This window comes from Mchenga conophoros, linkage group LG11 (genome assembly GCF_057382185.1).
Source record: "Mchenga conophoros isolate Kocher_MC1m ecotype Shallow Benthic linkage group LG11, M_conophoros_male_GT1.1, whole genome shotgun sequence".
Taxonomy (NCBI): Eukaryota; Metazoa; Chordata; class Actinopteri; order Cichliformes; family Cichlidae; genus Mchenga; species Mchenga conophoros.
The window spans coordinates 16,956,513-16,978,961 of record NC_140536.1 but is presented as its reverse complement, the minus strand read 5'-3'; the positions used below and the strand labels follow the sequence as shown (position 1 = coordinate 16,978,961).

General features: G+C 39.3%; 1 protein-coding gene across 1 annotated transcript in view; it reads right to left on the bottom strand.

Annotated features, from left to right (window-relative positions):
* LOC146563828 (F-actin-uncapping protein LRRC16A-like) overlaps positions 1-22,449 on the bottom strand; it is an 83,038-nt gene that overhangs the window by 28,855 nt on the left and 31,734 nt on the right. The window contains exons 5-22 of the mRNA XM_085291147.1: positions 21,525-21,646; positions 20,704-20,801; positions 19,570-19,640; positions 19,231-19,304; positions 18,993-19,068; positions 15,286-15,374; positions 14,257-14,351; positions 13,352-13,438; positions 11,860-11,963; positions 10,662-10,739; positions 10,119-10,195; positions 8,345-8,449; positions 7,980-8,049; positions 6,569-6,650; positions 6,376-6,475; positions 5,129-5,183; positions 3,130-3,302; positions 2,053-2,121 (exon numbers count right to left, since the gene is read on the bottom strand). Coding sequence (XP_085147273.1) covers positions 2,053-2,121; positions 3,130-3,302; positions 5,129-5,183; positions 6,376-6,475; positions 6,569-6,650; positions 7,980-8,049; positions 8,345-8,449; positions 10,119-10,195; positions 10,662-10,739; positions 11,860-11,963; positions 13,352-13,438; positions 14,257-14,351; positions 15,286-15,374; positions 18,993-19,068; positions 19,231-19,304; positions 19,570-19,640; positions 20,704-20,801; positions 21,525-21,646 — 1,625 coding nt within the window. The remainder of the gene's footprint in view (positions 1-2,052; positions 2,122-3,129; positions 3,303-5,128; positions 5,184-6,375; positions 6,476-6,568; positions 6,651-7,979; positions 8,050-8,344; positions 8,450-10,118; positions 10,196-10,661; positions 10,740-11,859; positions 11,964-13,351; positions 13,439-14,256; positions 14,352-15,285; positions 15,375-18,992; positions 19,069-19,230; positions 19,305-19,569; positions 19,641-20,703; positions 20,802-21,524; positions 21,647-22,449) is intronic.

Genomic DNA, 22,449 nt, shown 5'->3' with positions numbered 1-22,449 from the left:
CTGCAAACCCTCGGCCTTCTCTAAGTGGTGTCAGGGTTCATGGCCTGGCCTCCACAGTCACCTGATTTAATCCCAATCGAGATGGTTTGGGGTGAGATGGACTGCAGTAAAGGCAAAAGGGTCAACAAGTGCTCAACATCTCTGGGAACTGCTTCTGGACCATTTCAGATGACGACCTCATGAAGCTCATTGAGAAAATGCCAAGTAGGGCTGTTCCATATATAACGATATATATCGGATGACGATATAAAAACATCTTTCGTTTCATTTTACGCTATGTTTGTTTCGTGGTGTCCCAAAATAAACTGTTTACGGCAATATTTTTTCATCGTTTTGATGGTCATTGTAGTGGCTATATTAATTTCTTAAAGTTCTCTCTTTCTCTTATATTTAATATAACCACACTACAGACTACTGTTTTTATGGGTTGTTGTTAGCAACAACGACGGTAAAACCATCGCATGTCCGCTTGTTTATTTTCCACATAAACTTTTCACAATAAAGCTCAAGATCCTGTTGAGACTTTTCAAAATAAACAGAATCACGTGAAAAAGTATTATTGATGGATGAGAAGCAAAAAAAAGAGCCATCAGGTGCTAAAAAATAAACCTTAGACTCAAACATTAGAACAGGCTTTTCCCCGCCGTCTAATAAATACTCAAAGAAAACGGCGGCCGTTACAACCTATGTCTAAAAAAGTATAGTTTCATGCATCGGTTAAAACACTCGACTCCAGATACATGACGCCCAGCTGGAAACACTTCACCTATCCGAGATTCACAGAATTTACAGAAAATATAAAATTTTTTGTGATTTATATCGTTATCGGACGATAGATGTTTTATATCAGCATATGAGATTTTGGTCATATCGCACAGCCCTAATGCCAAGCGTGTACAAAGCAGTAAACAAAGCAAAGGGTGGATATTTTGAAGAATCTAAAATATAACACGTTTTGAGTTATTTCTCACTTTTTTGTTTACTACATAATTCTATATGTGTTAATTCATTGTTTTCATGCCTTCAGTGAGAATCTACAATGTAAACAGTCATGAAAATAAAGGAAAACCATTAAATGAGAAGGTGTGGCCAAACTTTTGACTGGTAGTGTATAAACCTGTTGCGATATGAAGGTAAAGCAAAGGGATTAGAATAATTTTTTAACCTCAAAGGCTGAATAAATGATTGTTATTCATTCAGATTGTTATGTGTGCTCTCCTTCCTCACGCCTTGACCAGACAGATCTACTCTGAACAATTTCTATAAATCACTGAGACCCGTGGATAGCTTTTATATGCTGGGGATTGTGGGAGACTTTGAATACTCCAACTGTCTGTTATATTGCAGTATTGAATATCTGGAGAGAAAAAAACTTTAAAGAATGCAAGGTACACAGGAGGAAAATGGCGAATTGAGCAAAGGAAACAAAGACACGCGATGCTGCACTGCTGAACCGAACGGAGATCAGAAACAAGAAATTGTTTTTTCAATAATACAGCACAGAGACTCGGAGGGGAAATGAAGATATGTGCTGCTGGGAGAATATGACAAAGAGAGAGGAGATGAAAAAGAGGAAAGAGGTGGATGAACCTACACATCCCAGAAGCAAATTTATTCACACGCACAAACATCCAGATACACAATCTGAAGGCACGGTAAACAAAATCTGATTTGTCTGGCTTTGACTTCTACTTTTTTATGTCTTAATGTATCACGCTTTCTTTCCCTCAGCACACTTTCATGTCATTGTGTCTCTGTAGTATTCCCTGCATGTGTCACTCTCTCCTCTCTGCGCCTTCCTTCCTCTTATCTTTTCCTCCTGTCTAAACAAACCTCAGACTTTCCTTCTGCTCTGCACAAAGAAAAACCCCCATCTGGGCTGCAAAAGCTACAGTAACTACACATCCGTTCCTTCAGCAGTTTTAATGTTATACACAAAAGCATGCACGGTGTAAAAAAAGAAAGAAAAAAAGGCATTATAGAAGCACTATACATTTAAAGATTTAATTTTGAATAGACAACACATTTACAAGCATGGACGGCATTACTTACTTTTCCAGAGCGGCTGCTACATCCTGCAGACCCTGAGGGCTGGTGTTGTTCTTATCCCAGATCACAGTCCTGCTCAAAACAAGCACACAGTATGACCCGAACAGAGGAAGCCATTAATTCTCAAAGATGATTTACAAGATTTTACTTGCTATCTTCTGATTACCCATAGGCATTAAAGAACATTTATAGGGATTTTATACAGAAAAAAGGGGGTAAAAAAAGAAAAGGGCTATAAAATAGTGGTTTGAATATTTAACTGCACAGTGGCAAAAGGCAAAATCTGTGTCAAAACAATATACGTAAGTATAAGATATGGACTGTTGAATACAAATAACTGTGCAATAATTCGTATATAGGGCATTGTAAATATTGTAGCCTATTTTAGTTACTGCATTATTAATACAGCAGTAATTACACAGGTTTATTAATCCTAGAACACCAATGTCAGGTGATTTTCACCCACATGATGAATAAATACCACTTTGTGGTTATTTCCAGGGGAATTCATGTAGTCAAATAAATAAATAAATAAATAAATAAATAAATGAATGAATGAATGAATGAATGAATGAATGAATGAATAAATAAATAATAGTCATTTGGTCATTTTTTCTCCATCAAAAAATGTCATTGATGCAGGGAGATCGTGCCTCCAAGTTTTACATGTGCCAGGAATGGGTGGCCCTAGAAGTGAGGACATTCCCAGTTCCATTGTCCTTTTCAGTTTTTTAAGGAATTTTGTTGTTAATAATTCCCTAATTTTCCACTAAATTTAGAGCCTTTTTATAGGGTACCCCCATGATACCTTTATTTATTTTATGAGATGCTGAATAAGGAGGAATAGGAGAAAAGTACATATGTTTCATCGGGTATATCGTGTTACTGATGGTGTTACAAACCTGCACATTAGTCTTCTAGGGTTAATGTGGATCTATGTCCAGCTTCATATCTTTATTATTAGATGCTACTAGACAAGTTGCTTTTAAACTGGAACTCTTAGAAGCCCCTCAGCTTATGAAACAAGCAGTTTTAAAAAGTTACAACCATGTGGCGCAGCTTTGACCCCTGCACAGCTACCTGAGTTTGGAGTTGATCTGTAACGCCTTAGCCAGCATTTTGGCCCCCATGTCACCCATTGCATTCCCACTGATGTCAAGCCTTGTGAGCGTGGAGTTGCTGCCCAAAGCATTGAGAATGATGGTGAGATCACTCTTGAGCCTGGAGTCTGCTAGAGACAGAGAGTTGAGGGGCTGGGAAGGGCAAGATTTAACAGGGACAAAAGGTGTGTGTGGGGACAAGAGAGGGTAAAGGTGATTAGAGTGGGTACATATTATGAATATAAAGGGAGAAATGCATTCAAAATTACTAATACAGGACAGTAAACATGTCAACATGCGTGGCCGTCAAGTAGTATTTGATATGTTTTGGCATTGCTGGAAAGCATTCAATAGGAACTCCTTTGATTTTGGCGATTTTGACCTGTTTTCCAGTCAAAGCATTCAAGAGCTTAGTCACTGTTACAATAAATAATTCGCATCACTTTATTACAGTTTAATAATGTTTCCATCGGCCCACCCTATGATCTTTACCACAAAGAAAATGTGATAATGAAGCTGGACATGACAGAAACTTTATAAAACTCTCAGGTTTTTTCATAAACAAAAAAAACTAAAAAAGAAAACAGATTTGAATACTGCAAACTTCATTTAATCCCTACAGTTTCAGCTTATCTCAACGTTCAAAATAATAAATGTAGAGCGCATAACCTGTAAAAATAGTAACTAAGAAGTGTACTGGATACCCTTTCTTTGAATTCAATTTTATTGAGCTTATAAATAAATATCCAGCTGTAGTCACGTCAAGGCCTGCACGCATGCTCATTCCATGAGCTGCAACAGAAATACAAGAGACCTATTGTTGGATGAGAAAGGTTTCATTATTTCTTTTAATAACTGATCTTGGCAATGAAATTAACATCTCATGGTTTCCTGTGTTGGGAACGAGCTCTAAATATAGAGAGCTTTAAACAGAGCAAACTAACAGTTAATGCGCTCACAAAGCGAATGGGGCGACAGAGCAAAGGCTGTTTGTTCTGACATGAAGGATTTCCTTTTAATGAAACTCAGAAGGCATATTCATGGGATAAATTTAGAGATAATGACTATAAATTGCAGTGTGTGTGGTGATGACCGTGTGAAAGGCCAGTGTCAACATGGTTATTCAAGCAGAGGATTACTTGATTAGAGCTTCTCTGGGGAAGCACAGAATTAATTACAGCCTTCATCCGCTCGTGTTTCACTAAAAACATTTAACACAAACAAAAAATATAAATAGAGAAGTTTACACTGGAATAGTCACGGAAGAAAATTCTTGCTTAACTTCTGTAAATACGAAACAAGATTGAAATCTCTGCGTTTCCGCAAATAAAAACTGGCTTAAACATGTTCTCTGATCACAAAAGAAAGCAGGGCACAATTAAGATGCAAGTACACCAATAAGTGCAGGCAAAGGAAGGTATATAATGATAGTATCAGTATGCTGTGCTTACAAAAGTAATTACTAGTGGCATCCCTTTCTACGCTTGAAAAACAAAAAGGGAAAAAAGGACTGGGAGACTGAAGCCTGAGAGATGCAAATAGTGGCTTCATAGCAATAGTTCATCAATAAATTGGTGAACTAAGTTGATTAAAACAACAGGGATTTCCCCAATTTTGTACCCATAATGCCAAGTTAAGCTAGGCAGATGTTGGATATTTACCATATAAATTCTTTTAATGACATATTTATACTGGGCTTGCACTACCAGTTGAAAATCTGCAGTGTGCAATGACAAGGGTTAAAATTTTGAGACCAACTTGCATAATTTCCATGCTGAACTGTGTCTTGATTGATCAGTGTAGCAAAACATGCAACATAACCGTCCACTGGTGAGGTCAGTGGTCAGCTGGAGCGCAGCTGGTGGAGATTCAGGGACTTGCTCTAGCCCCTGGCTGCCTTTCTGTGATATCTGTATTTAAGATGTTCTCTGTTGTCACATGGTTGCTGACCACACAGAGAGAGAAATGGAAAAACTCACCGACTCCTCCTCCTGAATCAGGTGAACCAAGCTGTCCAACACTGGAGCGAGATTTCTAAGCAGACAGAAGAAAAAGTATATAAACACTATAAAATGATTTTTTTCAGCCTAGTGACATTTTGTAAATCCTCTTAGGCTACGTTCACACTGCAGGCGAAAGCGCATCAAATCCGATTTTTTTGACCCTATGCGACCCATATCCGATCATGCTATGACAGTATGAACGGCACAAATCCGATATTTTCAAATCCGATCTGGGTCACTTTCGTATGTGGTACTGAATCCGATACATATCCGATTTTTTAGAAAGCGACTGCTGTTTGAACGGTCATGTCGCATTAAATCCGTCTTTTACGTCACTGACACAAGACAGACACCAATTATCAGCGCCGGAGAAGCGCCCGAGAAGACATCGTGAACGCTTCCTGGCCATCCAGTGTAGATGTCAGTGAAACTGTTGGGAAGACAACGTGAACATTTTATTTGTACTGGCGACCTGTCCAGGGTGTACCCCGCCTTTCGCCCTATGACAGCTGGGATAGGCTCCAGCGCCCCCCGCGACCCTGAAAAGGATAAGCGGAAGCGAATGGATGGATGGATGGATGTATAATCGGCAGATTCTGACAGAAATCTGCAACTATCCTTTGAAGCACCGCTCCTCTCTAAAACAGCAATAAGGATAATTATTAGGTTATTTACATTATTATGTAAATAACAAAATAACTTAAAGCAAAAATTGGGAAACGTAAAGTCCGAAGTCTTTATATTAAGGGCCATCAGTCAAACAATATTGTTTGCTCTGGGTCCAAACAGAGCGCTTTTGTGTGACGTCTTCTTTTGCGCATGCGGGCCGCTTTGAGCGTTCACACTAGAGCGTGTTTGCTGTCGCATTTTATTTGTAGTGTGAACGAGCAGACAAAAAAATCGGATTTGATCAAAAAATCGGAATTGAGCATTAAGACCTGCAGTGTGAACGTAGCCTTACATATCTGGTTGTTCACCTTCACATAATACTAATAAATAGTAAACAAGCAGTTGCTAAGAGGAAAAGCCAGACTTCAATGATTTGTACTGGAGCTTTTAAACTCAACCCTTGCCTAATTTCTTGATTGTTTGTAATGTTTTATTCCCAGAATCAAGTCAGGATATAGAGCAAAACTCAATCCTGGCCTTCCCTTTGACTTCAGCGGAAGCTCCAAGCTGTGCACAACAGCTCAACACCACCTCCTCCTTTGCTGCATCCTTACTTGGATTTGATGTTGTTGAAGTTCTTGCCCAGAGAGAGGTGTCTGATAGACCGGTTCTTGGCCAACCAAACAAGCAGAGTGGACAACTCTGAGTCTAATCCTGAAAATGAAAGGTATATGTTGTACTGTAATACACCTCTGCTTTGAGATTAGTAAATACAGATTACAATAAGCATGATCACCAGCATCTCACCGTTGTCAGAGATATCCAGGCTGGAGATGTTTGGGATCTCAGCAATACAACCTTCAAGGATCTGAGATCCTCCAGACCGCAGCTGAAAGCACAGGAAAACAAACTGTGGTAATATGTTCATTTTACCGCCAAGCATCTGAAACAAACAAATCCTGCACTGTGACTGGAAAATATGAACACAAAAGGTCACAGTACTTCCACAAAGGATTGAATGCTTCATAAAAAATTCAACTATATATTCAAGTACACAACAAAAATGTAAGCTTCTGTGCACCTCCTAAAATTTCCTTTATTACAAAATGCAAAACATCTGCATAGGATTATTTCAAGTAACACACATCCAATTTACTATGACTTAATGCACATTCTTTAAAATAGCTGCACAGATCATTCAGAGCAACTGTAGCTTTTAATTAATGCAAAATATTGAGGGGAAAAAAGCTCCACTAAGCATAAGATCAGCAGGGGAAAAAAAAAGCCAAACGTGCACATGAAAAAAGGAAGAATGACGTGTTAATTATTAAGAGTGAGCACATTAGTACTTACACAATGGCCAAGCTTACAGAAGCATTAGAGGGAGAGAACAGCATGTCAAAAGCAAGCCAGCAATTACCAACAACAAAACACACAGATGCTTAATGAGCATTCTTCTGGCCACACACTCACTTATCAAAGACACGCATTTGCACATGCAACACACTCAGCGGGGAGTCCTTATTTTGCATGCTGCGATCGCACTCAGACAACAGATTCTGTCCGCCCCCACCAAACGGTTCATTAAGGCATTGAAAAGGGACGCTTGCGTCATTTCCCCCCAAAAAAGCTTTGGTTTGGGAAGGTTTCTGTGGGGATCTGGATTCGGATTTCCTGGGTAATCTGTTATGAGCTATCTTTAGCGATCAAGATAAATCTGCAGAGAGCTGTCTTTTCTCTTTTTGGAGCAGGGGAAGGTGAAGGCTGATGTGTGTGTTTGAGAGTTACGGCAGAACAACTACAGCTGGAAACTGACCCCACATCCCAAATCCCCAACTCAAACTTCACCCTTCCCTCTCACTGTTCCTCTCTCCACCTTTTATCCCTCCCTGTTGTCTGCCGAGTACTCCATTATGCAGCCTCTTTGCAGCATCATTAGCCTGTCAAATGGTTTTTGAGTGGATCCTAAAAAGCCGATTGCATTGGACGAGTATCATCTTTTTGCGCTTTTTTTTTTTTAGTAGTATTTAAAAAAGCGCTCTTAAATGATAGCTTGGAAGCACACTTACAGAAACAAAACTACAGCTAAATATCACTTGTCTCATTGGTTAGTAAATAAATGGTTATTTAAATATTAAATATATTATTTTTGCAAATGTGCCATGAAAGTTCCCAGTTCCCTACTTGCCCTGCACGCACTGCACTCTCTGCGTCTTACCTCACAGCAGCTGAGGTCTAGAGAGACATCCTTCACACTTGGGTTACTGGCCAGACCAAGTAGGAGCGCTCTACAGTAATGACATTATTTCCAGTTAAAAATACATATTTATAATTCAAAACATGAAAAATGAGATAATTTTAAAAGTAAGGAGAAAGTAAGACCAGATGGCCTTCATTCAAATTCTATATTTTTTATATAATTCATGTAATACTACTTTCAGTGAAAACAATAAACTCAGAGTTAGTCATTGTAGGGCTGACGAGACAAGCGGCATTTAAATGGTATCTATGCTTCAAAATGGGCTCTGAGAATTTGGAAGGAGGCCCTCAGACACATTAAAAGTGAATGAATCGCTGTCTCACTTCACAGCCTCTGGTGGCAGCTTGGTTCCTGACACGTTGATGGAGGTGAGAGATGCGGCACTACTGAAGAAATGCTTGAAGGACGGGGGCACGTCTTTGCCTTTCCTACAGAAACAAAAAGAGAATAAGGATGAAATAATGACACTACATAGAGTCAACATCGGATAGAATTTCACTAAGTCTACAAGCTTGCTTCCTCGCTTTTTTGTGGTACCAGCAAAAGGATCAGTAATGCAGAAGACATTCATGACAACATTAAGATTGTACTACTCTAAAATCTCATGACCAACTTTATCTGATGTTTCAGATAAGGAGTTGTAGCTCTACCAATCAAGCAGCACAGATGGGTCCCACATATACTGCAACTCTTAGTTGGACGTGCTTAGTTGCTCAGCTCTTCCTTACACTTCACTAGCCTCCATCTTCTTCCACATGCTATAGTCAGGTCCTCTTTACCTTACTCTGCTTACCCAATCCTCACTCCCCTCCATCCTCCACCTCTTCTTTTGATAAAGTCCTCGACTCCTTTGAGACACACTGGGGGAAAAAGCTCCACCACTCACCCATCTGCCAGTCACAAAATCTCAACAATCAAGTGCAAATTCACAGAATTTGAACTCACATAGATGTGATGACACTTGACTACCAGCAGGTGTCACACATCAACATACAGACCCTTATAAATAAAAGACTGATTCAGCCAGTACTCCTATACATAAAGACAGAAAGGAGAATCAAACATTAGCCTCAGTGGGTGCTGTATTAACAGCAATGAGAGACTCTTCCAGGTCAAAGCCCATCTTCCACTATCACATCATGGAAAACAAAAATTACTACCCTACTGTATATTTTCTATCCAAGCAAGTTAATCATGATTACCTCATTATTATTTCACAAAAAGATGCAGCTGTTAAAAAACTACACACATGCCACCAGTTTCAACTGGAACAAAACATAATTTAGTCCACCCATCCACTGCACATCCACGCACAGACAGTCATAGGGGGTTTATATTGAATAAGAAGCAGTTCCAGGGCTAACAAACACTGAAAGCAGGAAGAGGCAGAAACGTGGATCCAGAGGAAGAACAACAACTCCACACAGAAGCAGCTACATCCAACCAGAAAGCTTCTTGTATGAGGAAACAGAGCTAACCATCACACACAAAGTTAACCCCAAATTCAATACAATCAGTAATACTGATTGTTAGTAATAACAAAAAACAAACAAACAACTGAGTGTTATCCTCAGCCTCCTGGTAGTTGCACCAATTTCATCAATCGGAAAACCCTAGTTTACCTCCTTCTGGAGTTATCACATTCACAAGCTCTTCAGAGGAAACTTGACCTAAACTTTTCCAAGAGTTTTAATAGATACACCTCTAAGTTATGAATTTCAAAATCCTACGTTGCCTTGTTCTCGAGTTCTTCCATTCACAAACTTGGCTGTCCATGTTGCCTGCCCACCCGGCAGGGTTACAGCAATGTCCCATCAGCCTTTTACAGGTTAGGGATAACAATGGTGCTGATGCTGTAAAGCTGTGATTGAAAACCATCATTAAAGATGAAACTAAAGAACATTGAAGTTTTGGTCTATTGGGCATTTGTTTATACACCTTCAGTTGTAGCATGTGCAGTACTTTCATAAAATCATACACATTTGCTCTTCAATGACAGAGCATCTAATACAGAATACAGTACATTAGAAATGACTTCCTCCTCATCAGGTCTGAGTTAGTAAAACCCAGATTTGTATTTTTATTTTTATTTTTTACCTGTGAGGGAAGACGCTCTTTGACACGTTGAGAACAGAGAGGTGTTCAACTGAGCCCCGCAGCAGTGCTGAGCAAACCTGGAACACACATAATAAAAAGATCAATCAGTTGCAATAGTTTTCATTGCAGCTGTTTTTGAGATGCATGAATGTATTTAGATTTATTGGTACACAGGAGAGAAAAAAATATGACTTGCAAGAGAATCAATAATTTCTTTGGATGACAGCTGGCTACACCTCAAACTAATCAATAAACTGTGTTTGGCTCTTAGACCCACATCAATACTTCACATATAGTATTACACCACTTTACATATACTCAACAGCAACACAGATTGAGTGGGTTACACTGCCTGAAACACAGACATTAATAGCGAGTATTTCACTCTAATTAAACGTTGCTCGTTTGCAGAAAGTAACTCTGCAGGTTTGTGTGGTCTGTTTACCAAAAATGCGAATCACTACGGTATAATAATGAAGCAGACATCTCTTTAACTATTTATCTATTTAGCTCCTTTGTCCAGTTTCATTTTGACTCACTCACCTGGTCCAATAAGCAATCAGTGTTGGAGAGGTCAAGGGTTGCCAGGCTGTTTGGCTGGCCGAGGAAGTGGTAGAAGTGCTAAAAAATAAAGCATAAGAACAACCTAGTGTGGGAACAGAGTGTCACCATATTTATGTGTCTGCTGGTGGATGCAGAGCATTCATAAATCTGATTTCAACCCATTTTTGTTGGATTTGAAGGAATGTGGCAGAGTTTCACTTGTCCTCTCAATCACTAAGTGATGAGCTGCAGTGCACTGCAGCCAACAGGGTGGGACGGAAAATTCGCATCACTGGCCCGCTCAGCTTGCTTTAGTGCCAGGTTTTCCAGATGCCAGAAGTTCTGCTCTATAGCTCTTTCGAGAATCTGGATCTCGCTCTATCCAATTTTCAGGCTAAGCATCAATCCCACTTCTGACCCTATTATTGCAAACCCATGTGGAAGAAAGAGTTGCGAGACAGAAAACTAATTTTCTATTCGCAATGCCTTTGCTCTGTACACCGCTCGACCCCAGCTTTAGCACTGACACCCACGAGCACACAGGAACATTGACCAGAGGCAATAACTGTTACAACACTGCAACTTAACACATTAACACTGACATGAACAGCCAGGAATTGTGAATTTTATTAGCACCAGGTATTAAATCACTGATTTTTAAACTACGTTTGTAATCAAATCCAAGCAAGAATGCAAGAAATACCAAACTATTCCTTTCTCATCTGTCAGTGGTGCAACACATTTAAATAATGTGTATGTGTTTGTCTTTACTTTTTACTAAGAACTCAGTCAGTGACCCCTTGAAAACCACCGTTGTTATGGAAAAGTGTTCCTGATCGGTTAGCATGTGTTTGCTTAAGGTGGCTGGCAGTCGCAAACTGAACTCAGTCGAGAACCTCACTGTGATTGCATTTCACACATTTCAAAAGTGCACTGCTTTTACTTTGAAGGTAAATGGTTTCCTTTCTGGTTGTAGAGGAGTTTGCAGGTGTTTGCAGACAAGTTGGGTTAGCGATACAAATTGATGAAGACTGCTCTACTCTGGCTAATTAAGCAAATGAATGCCCCTTCAGACACTAATGAAATTTTCTTTAAATTTCTAATATACTATTAATATTCAAAGATAATCAAAGATAAATGATTTACACAAAACTGACATTTTTTTTCCCCCCATACGGCCACAGTTTATGTTCAGTACCTGCATGTCGTCTCCTCGGAGCATGTTCCCTGAGAGGTCCAGATGGACTAGGCTGCTGGGGATGGACGGGTTGGCACTCAGTGACTGGCAAAGGCTATTCACCCCTATAACACAAACACACACAAAACAAGCACTGTCAGCGTTATCATAGCCCTCAAATCTCCACTTGATGTTTTGACAGTATATTGAAGGAAATGGCAGGAAATGAGCAGTGGGAGAAGACCGGAGAAAACGGGCTCAGAACGTCGAGTGAGCTCATGGAAAATGAAACGAGTAGGCCTCCACACAGTTCTGTAAATGCAATCCACAATTCCAATAAAAACCTATCAAAATAAACACAGTAAAGGCGATATTACCGACTTAATAAATATATTGAAAAAGATATCTTGCAATAAATATACTGAAAAAGCCCCACAAAAACTAATCTTTATGCAACCAGTGTGTGTTTGCCAGAGTTAAAATGCATGTGGAATGCATGTCTATGCACGCCTGCATTTCCACAGCTTATTATTGACACACTGTGCACGCAACCACTGACCTGTGTCACATCACATCGCATGGCTGACATGGTACTCTGACACTTTAATACTATGAAGTCCTAACTGACTGTGTCAGCCTGTAAATCAAGGCGTGACTGTCAAATAAATGCTTTGATGAAGAGATGAAAAAGAATGAGATTAAAGACAAATGAGAGTAAGAAAAAGGACATTCAAAACATCAAATGAGCAAATTGCTGAATTATGTGCTGCAGCAAAGCTGTTTTAAAAAACCCAAACAAAAAAAAAGAAAAAAAAAAAAAAAGAGTAAATGTCCCCAATCTGCAGCTTTTGCTCTTGGCATGGAGTCACAAATTATGGATTGAACCTTCAGCAAGGCAGAGCTCAGTTTAAGCAGCCTTACTAACTCAGCATGTGGAATATGATAGCTTTTTATTGATTGCCTGAAAAAAAGCAGGTTTACAATGAATTCCTATAGACCAGCACGGTGCTGAATAGTTTATTTTGGATGATAACCAAGAAAAAAATAGGCTGCAAGTAACTGCTGACAGAGAAATTTCAATCTAGAATAGCCTTAAATACAATCAGCCTCTTGGCACTATTTATTAAAGGAAGGACTTTGGGCTACAGACTGAAGGAAAGTGATTTAGAGAATAGCATTTATGCAAATGAAAACATGAACACTGTTTACAATTTCTTCCCTTTCCATGCATCTCTCTATAAGAGTGTTAATAGTGTGATAATTAAGTCTCATTAGCATCCCAACAGTGGGTGTGATCACATTAGTGGAGGAAATTAAGTGCATCTTTCTGTAGGGGTGCATGTAAATGCATACAAAAACGGAAAAAAAACCAAGTGATTACAGCACGATATTTGTATCATATGTCCTTTTAACCAATCTGTTACTTTTGCTACAATCTTGCAAGTGGATCCACGGATCGCTTTAACATTTAACAACTCTACAGACGCAAACACCAAGGGAAAACAGCACATACCTTTGGGTGAGAGTGAGGTTTTGGAAAAGTTTAAATGCTTGAGCCCCAAACAGAGTTTGGCAAACTGAGCACCCAGGGAGGAAACACCTGCAACGAGAGAAGAATTTATTCAACACAGGTCTATCTTAACTGTCCATGAATGCTTGGGTATTTGTTACCTGAAAAAGAAAGCATTACACCACATGGCAATAAAAAGAAAAAAAAACTGCTTAGTTTATATGACAATATAGTTACAGTTATCAGAATGAGCCACCTTTTATTTTTAATATTATTATTTATTTTAAGGCATAGTATGGCAAAAATGAAATGATAGATTTATATACATATATATGCCTATGAAGGGCATATTCACCAAATATTTGTAATAAATTTTACATGATGACAAATAAACTAGAGACTGGTGAGCCCCAGACATCTGTTGCATGTTTACAAGCATCTGTATGAATATTTGGTGGAATGCATCTTTAATTCATGTGTCCTGGATAGACTGAGAGGCCTTAGGACAGAGCTGATGAAATATTAAAATGCTGCACTAACTGCACAATCACAATGGAACATAAACCGTCTGTATCATCACTAACTCTGGCTGTGTCAGGCTGTGGTGTTTGTACTATAGAGCTGTCCTTTCACTCTACCTGCATGTCGCTTTATTTGTTTTCTATCTGTTTGGATTTGTTTGCCATTTCTACTCATTCTAACTGTACAGCTTCCCCGCCTCCTGATTCCAGTGCCAGAGCCAATGCAATTACGTGATATATTACTATATTTAAAAGAATGCTGTAACCATTTGTAACCTGTGAAAATTGTATTTTAATATTACAGAGCAGAGGTGAAACACAGCTTTTAGAGAGGAGAAAGAAGAAGATCACAGAGAAATACATTAAACTAGATCTGAGCATTTTTACCTCTGTCCTCCAGTGGGTTGTTGGCAAGATTAATAGTGGTGAGTCCTGAGCTGGGGTTGTGGGCCAGAGCAGCAGCTAGCTTCTGGGCAAAATCGCTGTAGATTGTGAAAGGATGTATTCATTACAGGTCTATAAACAATGTAAGCACCAAACAAAGACCTTCAGAATGCTTCAGCACCTTTGATGTTGCTTTTACAGTAGCAGGAAAGAAAAGCTTACAGAAAGTGAACTGAAATATTAGATTGGGACTGCTAAAAAAGCTATCCAATATTTTTAAAGAAGGGAATACACTGGAACAGCCTGGCAAAGCTCCCATTTCAACACTAAATAGATTAACAAAACTGGATCCAGTAATGTGATGCACAGCCATTTCCTTCACAGATCTGACGGAAGCTAAATCAAATTAACATCGCGGTACCCTCTGCAATGTTGCTGCAGTTTTCCGTATGTAGGTCTCGGTCTTCCCATAGCTTGAACCTGAGTCTGTGTATGACAATGCTTCAAACACATTAACAGTTTTCTCTTGCTGTGACACTCATTAAAAATGGGCTTTATTACTATTATATCAAGCAGGTATAAAACTAAATTACACGAAATCATAAATCTGACCCAAGTAATGTCCGACCTGTCAATATAAAAGGTCACTCCACAGATTTAATATTGCACTTCCATATAGCACAGACACTTTTGACTAAGAGATTAAAAGGGTAGATTGAAAAGGATAAATCACCTCCCATAATGTGAGGTAGCATTTTTAGCTGTATTCATTCTGGATGCAAACCTTGGATTTTCAAAATAAATAGTTTTCGTCAAAATTTTTTCATTCAATAGCAAAAAAAAGAAAAAGCTTTCAAAATCAGAGAGTCACATCATAATTCTCCCTATATTTTCAATTCATTAAACTCATTTTAATCTGTTATTAAGCGACCTTGGAGTTCTGAGATTTGAAAGTGTGCTAATGATTACATATGTGTACTGTCCTAGCTACCTTTTAATTGTCTTTGACATTAACATTTCGTATTTTCTTACGTTTTGAGTCCTGCATTGTCCAGGACCAACTCCTCCAGTCGACTGGATCGAGACACCACCCGAAGGATCTGCTCACACACATCTGCAGACTGAAGACGAACATATGTCAAAGCATTTTGGTAACAGCTGTGCAAAAGTCATTATATTTTTATGTGTTAGTACAATTTTGGTTCAAATCATCATCTCTACAGACTGTATGGAGGATCATCTTGGCAGAGAAAAGAACAAAAGGCAGCAAACATCCAAGAAGAAGAAGAGCTTTGAATGTCCCTCAAGAAGCCTAAAGAACCATTTCTGAAGATGACTTAAAGAAATTACAGGACAGCTTCTCTATAAGAGTTCAGGCTGTGTTGAAGATTAAAGGTGATCTGGAAACATTGATTTTCAAGCTCAAAGCACTGCCCGTTTCTGATTTTTCTAGCAAAATACTAAGAATAATATATTCTTTCCTAAAGATTCGTGAATGATGCACACGAAAAGTGTGAACGGACAGAAAATGATGGGTCACACTCAAAGCTGTTCACAGCATAAAAATATGCAAATTAACTGAACAAGCTCCAAGGCTTAGAACATGATTTATCTGGAACAGCAAAACTTTGATACTGAAGGTCACAGGAACAATAAAGAAATGTACTTTTGCAAGTGTTCGTTCTCAACTGCTCTCTCCAGAAAGCAGTCTATTTATGCTAATTAAAACCCAACAGTATACAAGTGAATTCTTCTACTTAAAGACCATTTAGGCATGACAAGGGAGAGACTGGGGAGTTCAGACTCTGGACACCTTAAGAGGGAGAAAAATAGTTCTCGCTTCTGTGGTCTGAACACCACAGGAGACACAACAGAGGGACGAAAAGCACTCGTATTTAGACAAAATTAAAGATTCAACAGCTGAATGTCCATGCCCTACCTAGATGCTCACTGACCCACTTCACTGTGTGCTGCGTCATACATACACAGAAATCATGCACCAGACATATTCAGTTAGCATTGCTACAGATATATCTTCCAATAATCTGTACCGAAAAACTCAAAAACTTTCGTTATGATAGAAGGGCCAGTATGTTGTTATTAATCACAGTAGCTGACATTTCTTCAGTGAGGGGCTGTTTCTGTTAGCCAGCAACCTCAGTGTGGCCAAAACAGTGCCTGTATTGTCCAACGCGGGCCTCTAGAGTGTGGAGGAGAGAAAGGAGAGAGTGATGATGGAAAGAGAAGGAGACAGTATCAGGAAAACTCGGAAGAAAGGGACTGTTGTTCACATGTTTACTCATCGAAACTATGAGTGTTAAAGAAAAGAATAAGAAGGATGGAGGCCACCGTGGATGACACATGCTATATTTTTTTAAAAAGAGCGATACCAGGGTAGTGATGGATGAAATGGAGAAAAACAGGGGAGCGAGCAGAGAGGCAGAGGGCACACAAAGAAGTCTTGTCTTTTCCACAGCAGCCACAATAACACTGTTGGGGACAGCAGGGCGACACTGTCAGCATGTGTATTGTACCATTAACCACTCATTAAATAACAACCTTGTCACGCTGTGGTGTTCTGACCCTGCACTCTGCTAAATTGTCCCACGCTTTCACACATGTGCGTGCACGCATGCACACCGCGCTATCATGGCTTCATTAAAGGGTTATCCCTCTGCCATCCTCTCCTCTACTCCTCTCTCATTGCTGGGCTCAGCATCTTGATTAGACCACTAGACAAACAGCCTGAATGAACTGAGGATGAGCAGCGAAATCCCTCACTGTGATAGCCTGCTGCCTGTGAGTGTTTGTGTCTGTATTTGTTTTATTACTCAGTCTGCTGCACTGATATTGCTTATCCTTATCTATACGATAGAGATGCAAGACTGAAGTTTAAGGCTTGAGGCGCGTGGATTTAATGTTTTACATCTCCTTATCAACTGTTTTTGTTCTCGGTGATCCACAGGGTATTTCTTAAAGTAACGCTACGGCTGAACGTTAAACACAAAGCAGACCAGCTTGAGTGTCAACCTCTCGTTGAACTTTTTGTGCATCAACTGGCCTCATTCTGTCTACTTTCACAAGCTAAAATGTTTAGTTCCCCTCTTCTGGTGTAATTGTTAAACACGATTACTCCTTGTGATGCTTTCTGCCTCGTTTCCTTACTCATCTGGCATTTCTCACTTTCATTTTGTCCACTGACCTTTCCCCCCGACCTTCATGTTTCTGTCCCACTGCTCTGCTGGCTGTCATCGCCTTCTCTCACACTCTCTTCCTCTCTTATTGTTCTGTCAGACTTCCTATTATTTCCATTGGAACGGGAATCAAAAATAATCACGCTCCAGATCACATCCTCGCAGCTCTTGTTTCTCCAGCTTCCCCAGTATCTCTATACAAATATGCACACATTGGGAAAAGAGGATTTTTTCCCCCTTAAAGCACTCAAAGAGGACTGGGTTGTAAAGCCACAGAATACAATTCAAACACTGCCAAAAAAACAACAACACTCAAGCAGCACACACAATTGAATAGCACTAAGACAAAAGCCTTACGTATCATCATAACCACACACTAATCTCAAATAGAAGGGCAAACATTAGCACATGTACCTGCGTGAACATTTGTGCCCAAGTTTAAACACGGCATCACAAGGGACAGGATTTTAAAATTCAGCACGAAAGAAATTGTCCATGACGGAAGCGTGAGATAATTGCTCGGACTGAGGAAGCTGCGTGTGGTAATTGGTGAGACTGAGCGAAGCCTCGAGACGCAGAGTTGGTAATGGAGTGCTGCAGGGGGGCAACAGCCCAAGACATTGAGCCCCTTTGTCTAGTACGGATTAGGAGTCTTATCACACGAAAACATTGGACTGATCGTCAGTCAACAGAGTGGTGGGGGAGATGGAGGAAACAAAGGGGAAAGTATTCTGTGCATACACCCCTATATACCATAAGCAAAAGGTAGAGGAAAAGCTGCTTACATTAGAGGGAATTTACAAAGAGAAGGAAAAATCGAAATATGCAATATAGAAAGAAACAGACATTACACAACTGAAATCTATGTGATGCAACAACAGTGTTAGGTGCCCCTTTTTTAACTTTCACAAAATAGTAAGGAAAATCAGCTCTGCTCTTTAGCATAATTTAAAATATGCCAAACGTGACATGATAACACTCTCAACACAGTTTTAGACCCACAATAAAACAGAATAAATCTCCATCTTTTGCTCTAATTAACCGCTTTCTGTTATCACTTGAGACATAAATCACAAATGGAGGCAAACTCTAAGCCCTTACCGACAAATACCGACTCATACAAAGCAGAAACTAACGTACCGCAGTTGTAGCAATGAGGCGAGGCGGTGAGCAGCAGGTTTACCCAACCAAAGAAATACAGCAGGGCGGCTTTCTTACCTACTTACACCTGGGATAGGATTAAATCTGGTTCTGTGGGAAAACACTAACAGCGCATACCTTTTATCCAGCACAATGAAGATATAAGCTACATTCATATACAAACTAAAGGAATGAGAATGGAAGAGACTAGCGCTGCTATAAGATCTACCTTTGTTAATATGCTTGGTGATGAGCAGCACTCTCTCAGCAAACTACATCCTCTGACATGACCACAGAGCTCTTAACACAGTGTTAACAAAGAACTGAATATTAAATCTTCTTTGGAGTGCTCAGACTTTAGCTTGCATAGTGTTAGCCAGATTTTCAAATATGAGAAGTACTAACCAGCTTGTAATCCTTAGTAGAGACCTTGGTGAACCACTGGTTAAACTCCAGGACTGCTATTATAGCTACCAGATCCCTGAGGAGGAGGAGGACAAATGCAGAAGAGAAAAAGTCAGAGCAGCCATAAAATCTTTTTTTTATCTCTCTCATCAATACCATCTCAGACTCAGTGATGACTTTGATGGTAGTTTTTAAATTGCACTGGTGGTAATATTTAAAGATCTTTGCCAGCACTCACCTGTTCTCCAGATGACTGAAGTCCTGCAAATTAAGTTCTCTGGTGTCTTGCGTTAAATATATAGTGTCTACATCCTGGAAAGGAAACGATTAATTAATCTTGACTCTAGAAACAAAGCAATTGCACTGGGAGAGTAAAAGATTTGTTTCATGTAGGAGAAAAAGAGCAAGAGCACGAAGGCGTCAAGAAATAAGGCTCTATATATGTGTCAGTGCTGTTGGGCCTTATCAAAAGTTGTTGCATGTTTATGGATCCAGCCTACAGCGGTGAGGCTTAGATGAAGAAGAATCTGTCAATGTGATCTGTGCAACTGCACAAAAGAATATAAACAATGCTTACCCACTGCACCTCTTCTCTGTAAGGCATCCCCAACCAGTCACAAACACATCGGTACATCTGAGAAAACCCACCTACACAGAGACGGAGACCATCAAATACGAAAAGAGAAAACAGAACAAAGTAGACATGTGAAAGGAGGATTTTGGAAACGTGATTATTTGCAACACTGCACAGACCATGTAAACTTACTACAGCAGCAACACATCATTTAGAATATATAGAGAGAGCTGTTTGGAAAAGTCTTGAGCCACTCTTCATGTCCTGCTTTTGTTAAGAAAATGTAATGTAGATATATTGATATTGATTTATTGAAATCTGTGAAAACATTCATGGAAATACAGTATATAAGGCATTTAGATGCTTACCAGATAGCATTACATGATGGATAGAAATCGGATGACACATTTCTGTGTTCATGATTCCAACAATTTTTGACCAGATTTCCAACACCATTGGTTGAAATGCATCCCCAAAACATTCAAACATAACGTGTTTTACAGATTCCTGTAGACACACTCTGTTGTACCTCTCTCCTGACCTACTCTGTACACACTGAGGATGATTTAACCCTAAATCACTCAAACAGACCTGTTGCCACTGATTTTTAGTCCAGTTCTTGTGCAATTTGGCATATCTCAGCTTTTTCTCACAGTTTTCCTTCCTTAAGAATGGCTTCTTGATATCCAACCTTCCACTAAGAGATGATGAGGCTTCAGTGAACAGTAGATAGATCATCTAAAGAGCCAGATAAATCTGTCAAATCCTGTGTTAAGTTTTTTTGGGGGATATCTTCCTTTTTTCTTAAGGAAATTACATTGCTACTTCTTTTGTCCTCCACTTTTCAAGTTTACTCAGTTTTTAAGGACACACTGCACACTGTTAGATCTCACATTACTGACATACACCAAGTTAGCTCTTTAAGAATCACCTTGTTGGTCAAGAAATGCTGTTTTATGACTGTAAAACTTTTATCTTTGGCATTTTTCATAGATTTAATAACTGGAGAGACATGTGGGTTTCTGTGACAGGCTGCAAGTCTGGCTCCGTGGAAGTAAAATATAAAGAAATAACGGGTGGCTGAAGAGTTTTGCACAGTACTGTGTGCAGATGCACGCAGTAGTCACAGGTTCATACCACAGGGTCCAGGTTCAGCAGGTTTATTGTTCTCCCACAGAGTCTGCAGAGAAGAGAGCCTGTCTGGAGGCTCCATGCAAAGCTTCTTCATCACTTTACTGAGAAAAGAAGTCAAATGAAAATATATTATGAAAACTGCAGCTGGTGAGAGTTTCAAACTAACAGTTTCATTCTTTTTGAAACAAGCAATACTGAACTGCTTTTGCAAAGCCTTACTTTTCTACAGACATTTTGTAAGCAAGCGATGAGGCAGCTGTTATGCACTACATGGTACAGCAGGAATTTAAAAATAAACTACGTGATCTTAAATTAAAAAAAAACAACAACTAACATCTAACTGCTTAAAATATAACAAAAGGCAGTATTAACCCTTTAATGACTGTTGTATCTTATTTGATACACACACACACCCAGTTGTAGCAGAATTGATACAAATTTAAACTCATATGCAAATGTACATTTTTTTCTATTTGTCACAAAGTTTAATAAATACTCAATTTTCTATAAAATAGAATTTTCTGCCAGTAGCTCGGGCTTTAAAGGGTTAAATAAAATACAATCACATTTAATGATGGTCAGCCTCACGATGAGCTCAAACACTGTACTGTTCAAAGGTTATAGAAGTTTATGGTTTACGTCCATATTCATTTCTGCATTTCTATTTTTGCTTCCTGTTCAACAAATCTATGAAAGACACTCACATCTGCACTGCAATACACAGCCATACTGACGAGACAGGTGAATACTGTACATTTTACACACACACACACACACACACACACACACACACACGCACACACACGCGCACACACTGAACTCACCTAGGGGGCAGACCTGGACATATCCTCTGCATACAGTTTCCTATGTGAGCCACCACCTCATTTACCTCGTCTGTGGAGGGCAACTTCAACGAAAATGAGCCGCGCTCATATTCTATGGACAGCTTAACGGACATAATCTTAATTAGTTATCACAACAATTAATGATTCCACCTTCACTGCAAGTCAATCACAAGTGCACCCATTTAGTTAAGGGACCGACACATTTTTACTTTCTCCTTCGGTCTGGTTTAATCAGATATAACTGACTGATAATCAGTTAATGTTAGGATTCAAGATTGATGTATTGTGTGTTTTTGCATGCATGTGTCTTATTCTGTTCATTTTAATCCATATTTGACTTTTTTTTTTTTTTTAAACACCTCCCTGGAATCTACTGAAAATAATTAAAGTGAAAAAAATGTAAAAACCCATCTATCTACGTAACAACAGTTCTATCCCACATCTCTGCATGTAATGATTTAATAGTATTAACCAAGACTGGCTGACCATTTCAGCATTCACTACAATTATGCAAATGCAGATCAGAGCCTCTTCTACCGGCCAAAATTTACATAATCTTTGCTGATACATGGGAGACCATCGGTCAAGATATTAAGAGGACTGACATCTCTCAGACGAGTGGGACAGAGGTTCAGCTCCAGGAACAGGGTGGTTAGTGCTGGATTATCATATTTTATGGATAAATCCTGCTGACTGGCAGCTTGGCACAGATGTTCCGTTCTGGTTAGCCGTGAATTAATGAGTTTCTACAGATCATACCAGCATTTAAGACGTTTTCCTGCCATAGTTTTAGATTTGTCTATTTTATTTTTTCATCCTGCTGAAGTGTCCCTAAATAGGATAAAAAGTCTTTTCACCAGATTTAGTGTATTAGTACAATATATGCTGATGATTAAAACATCAT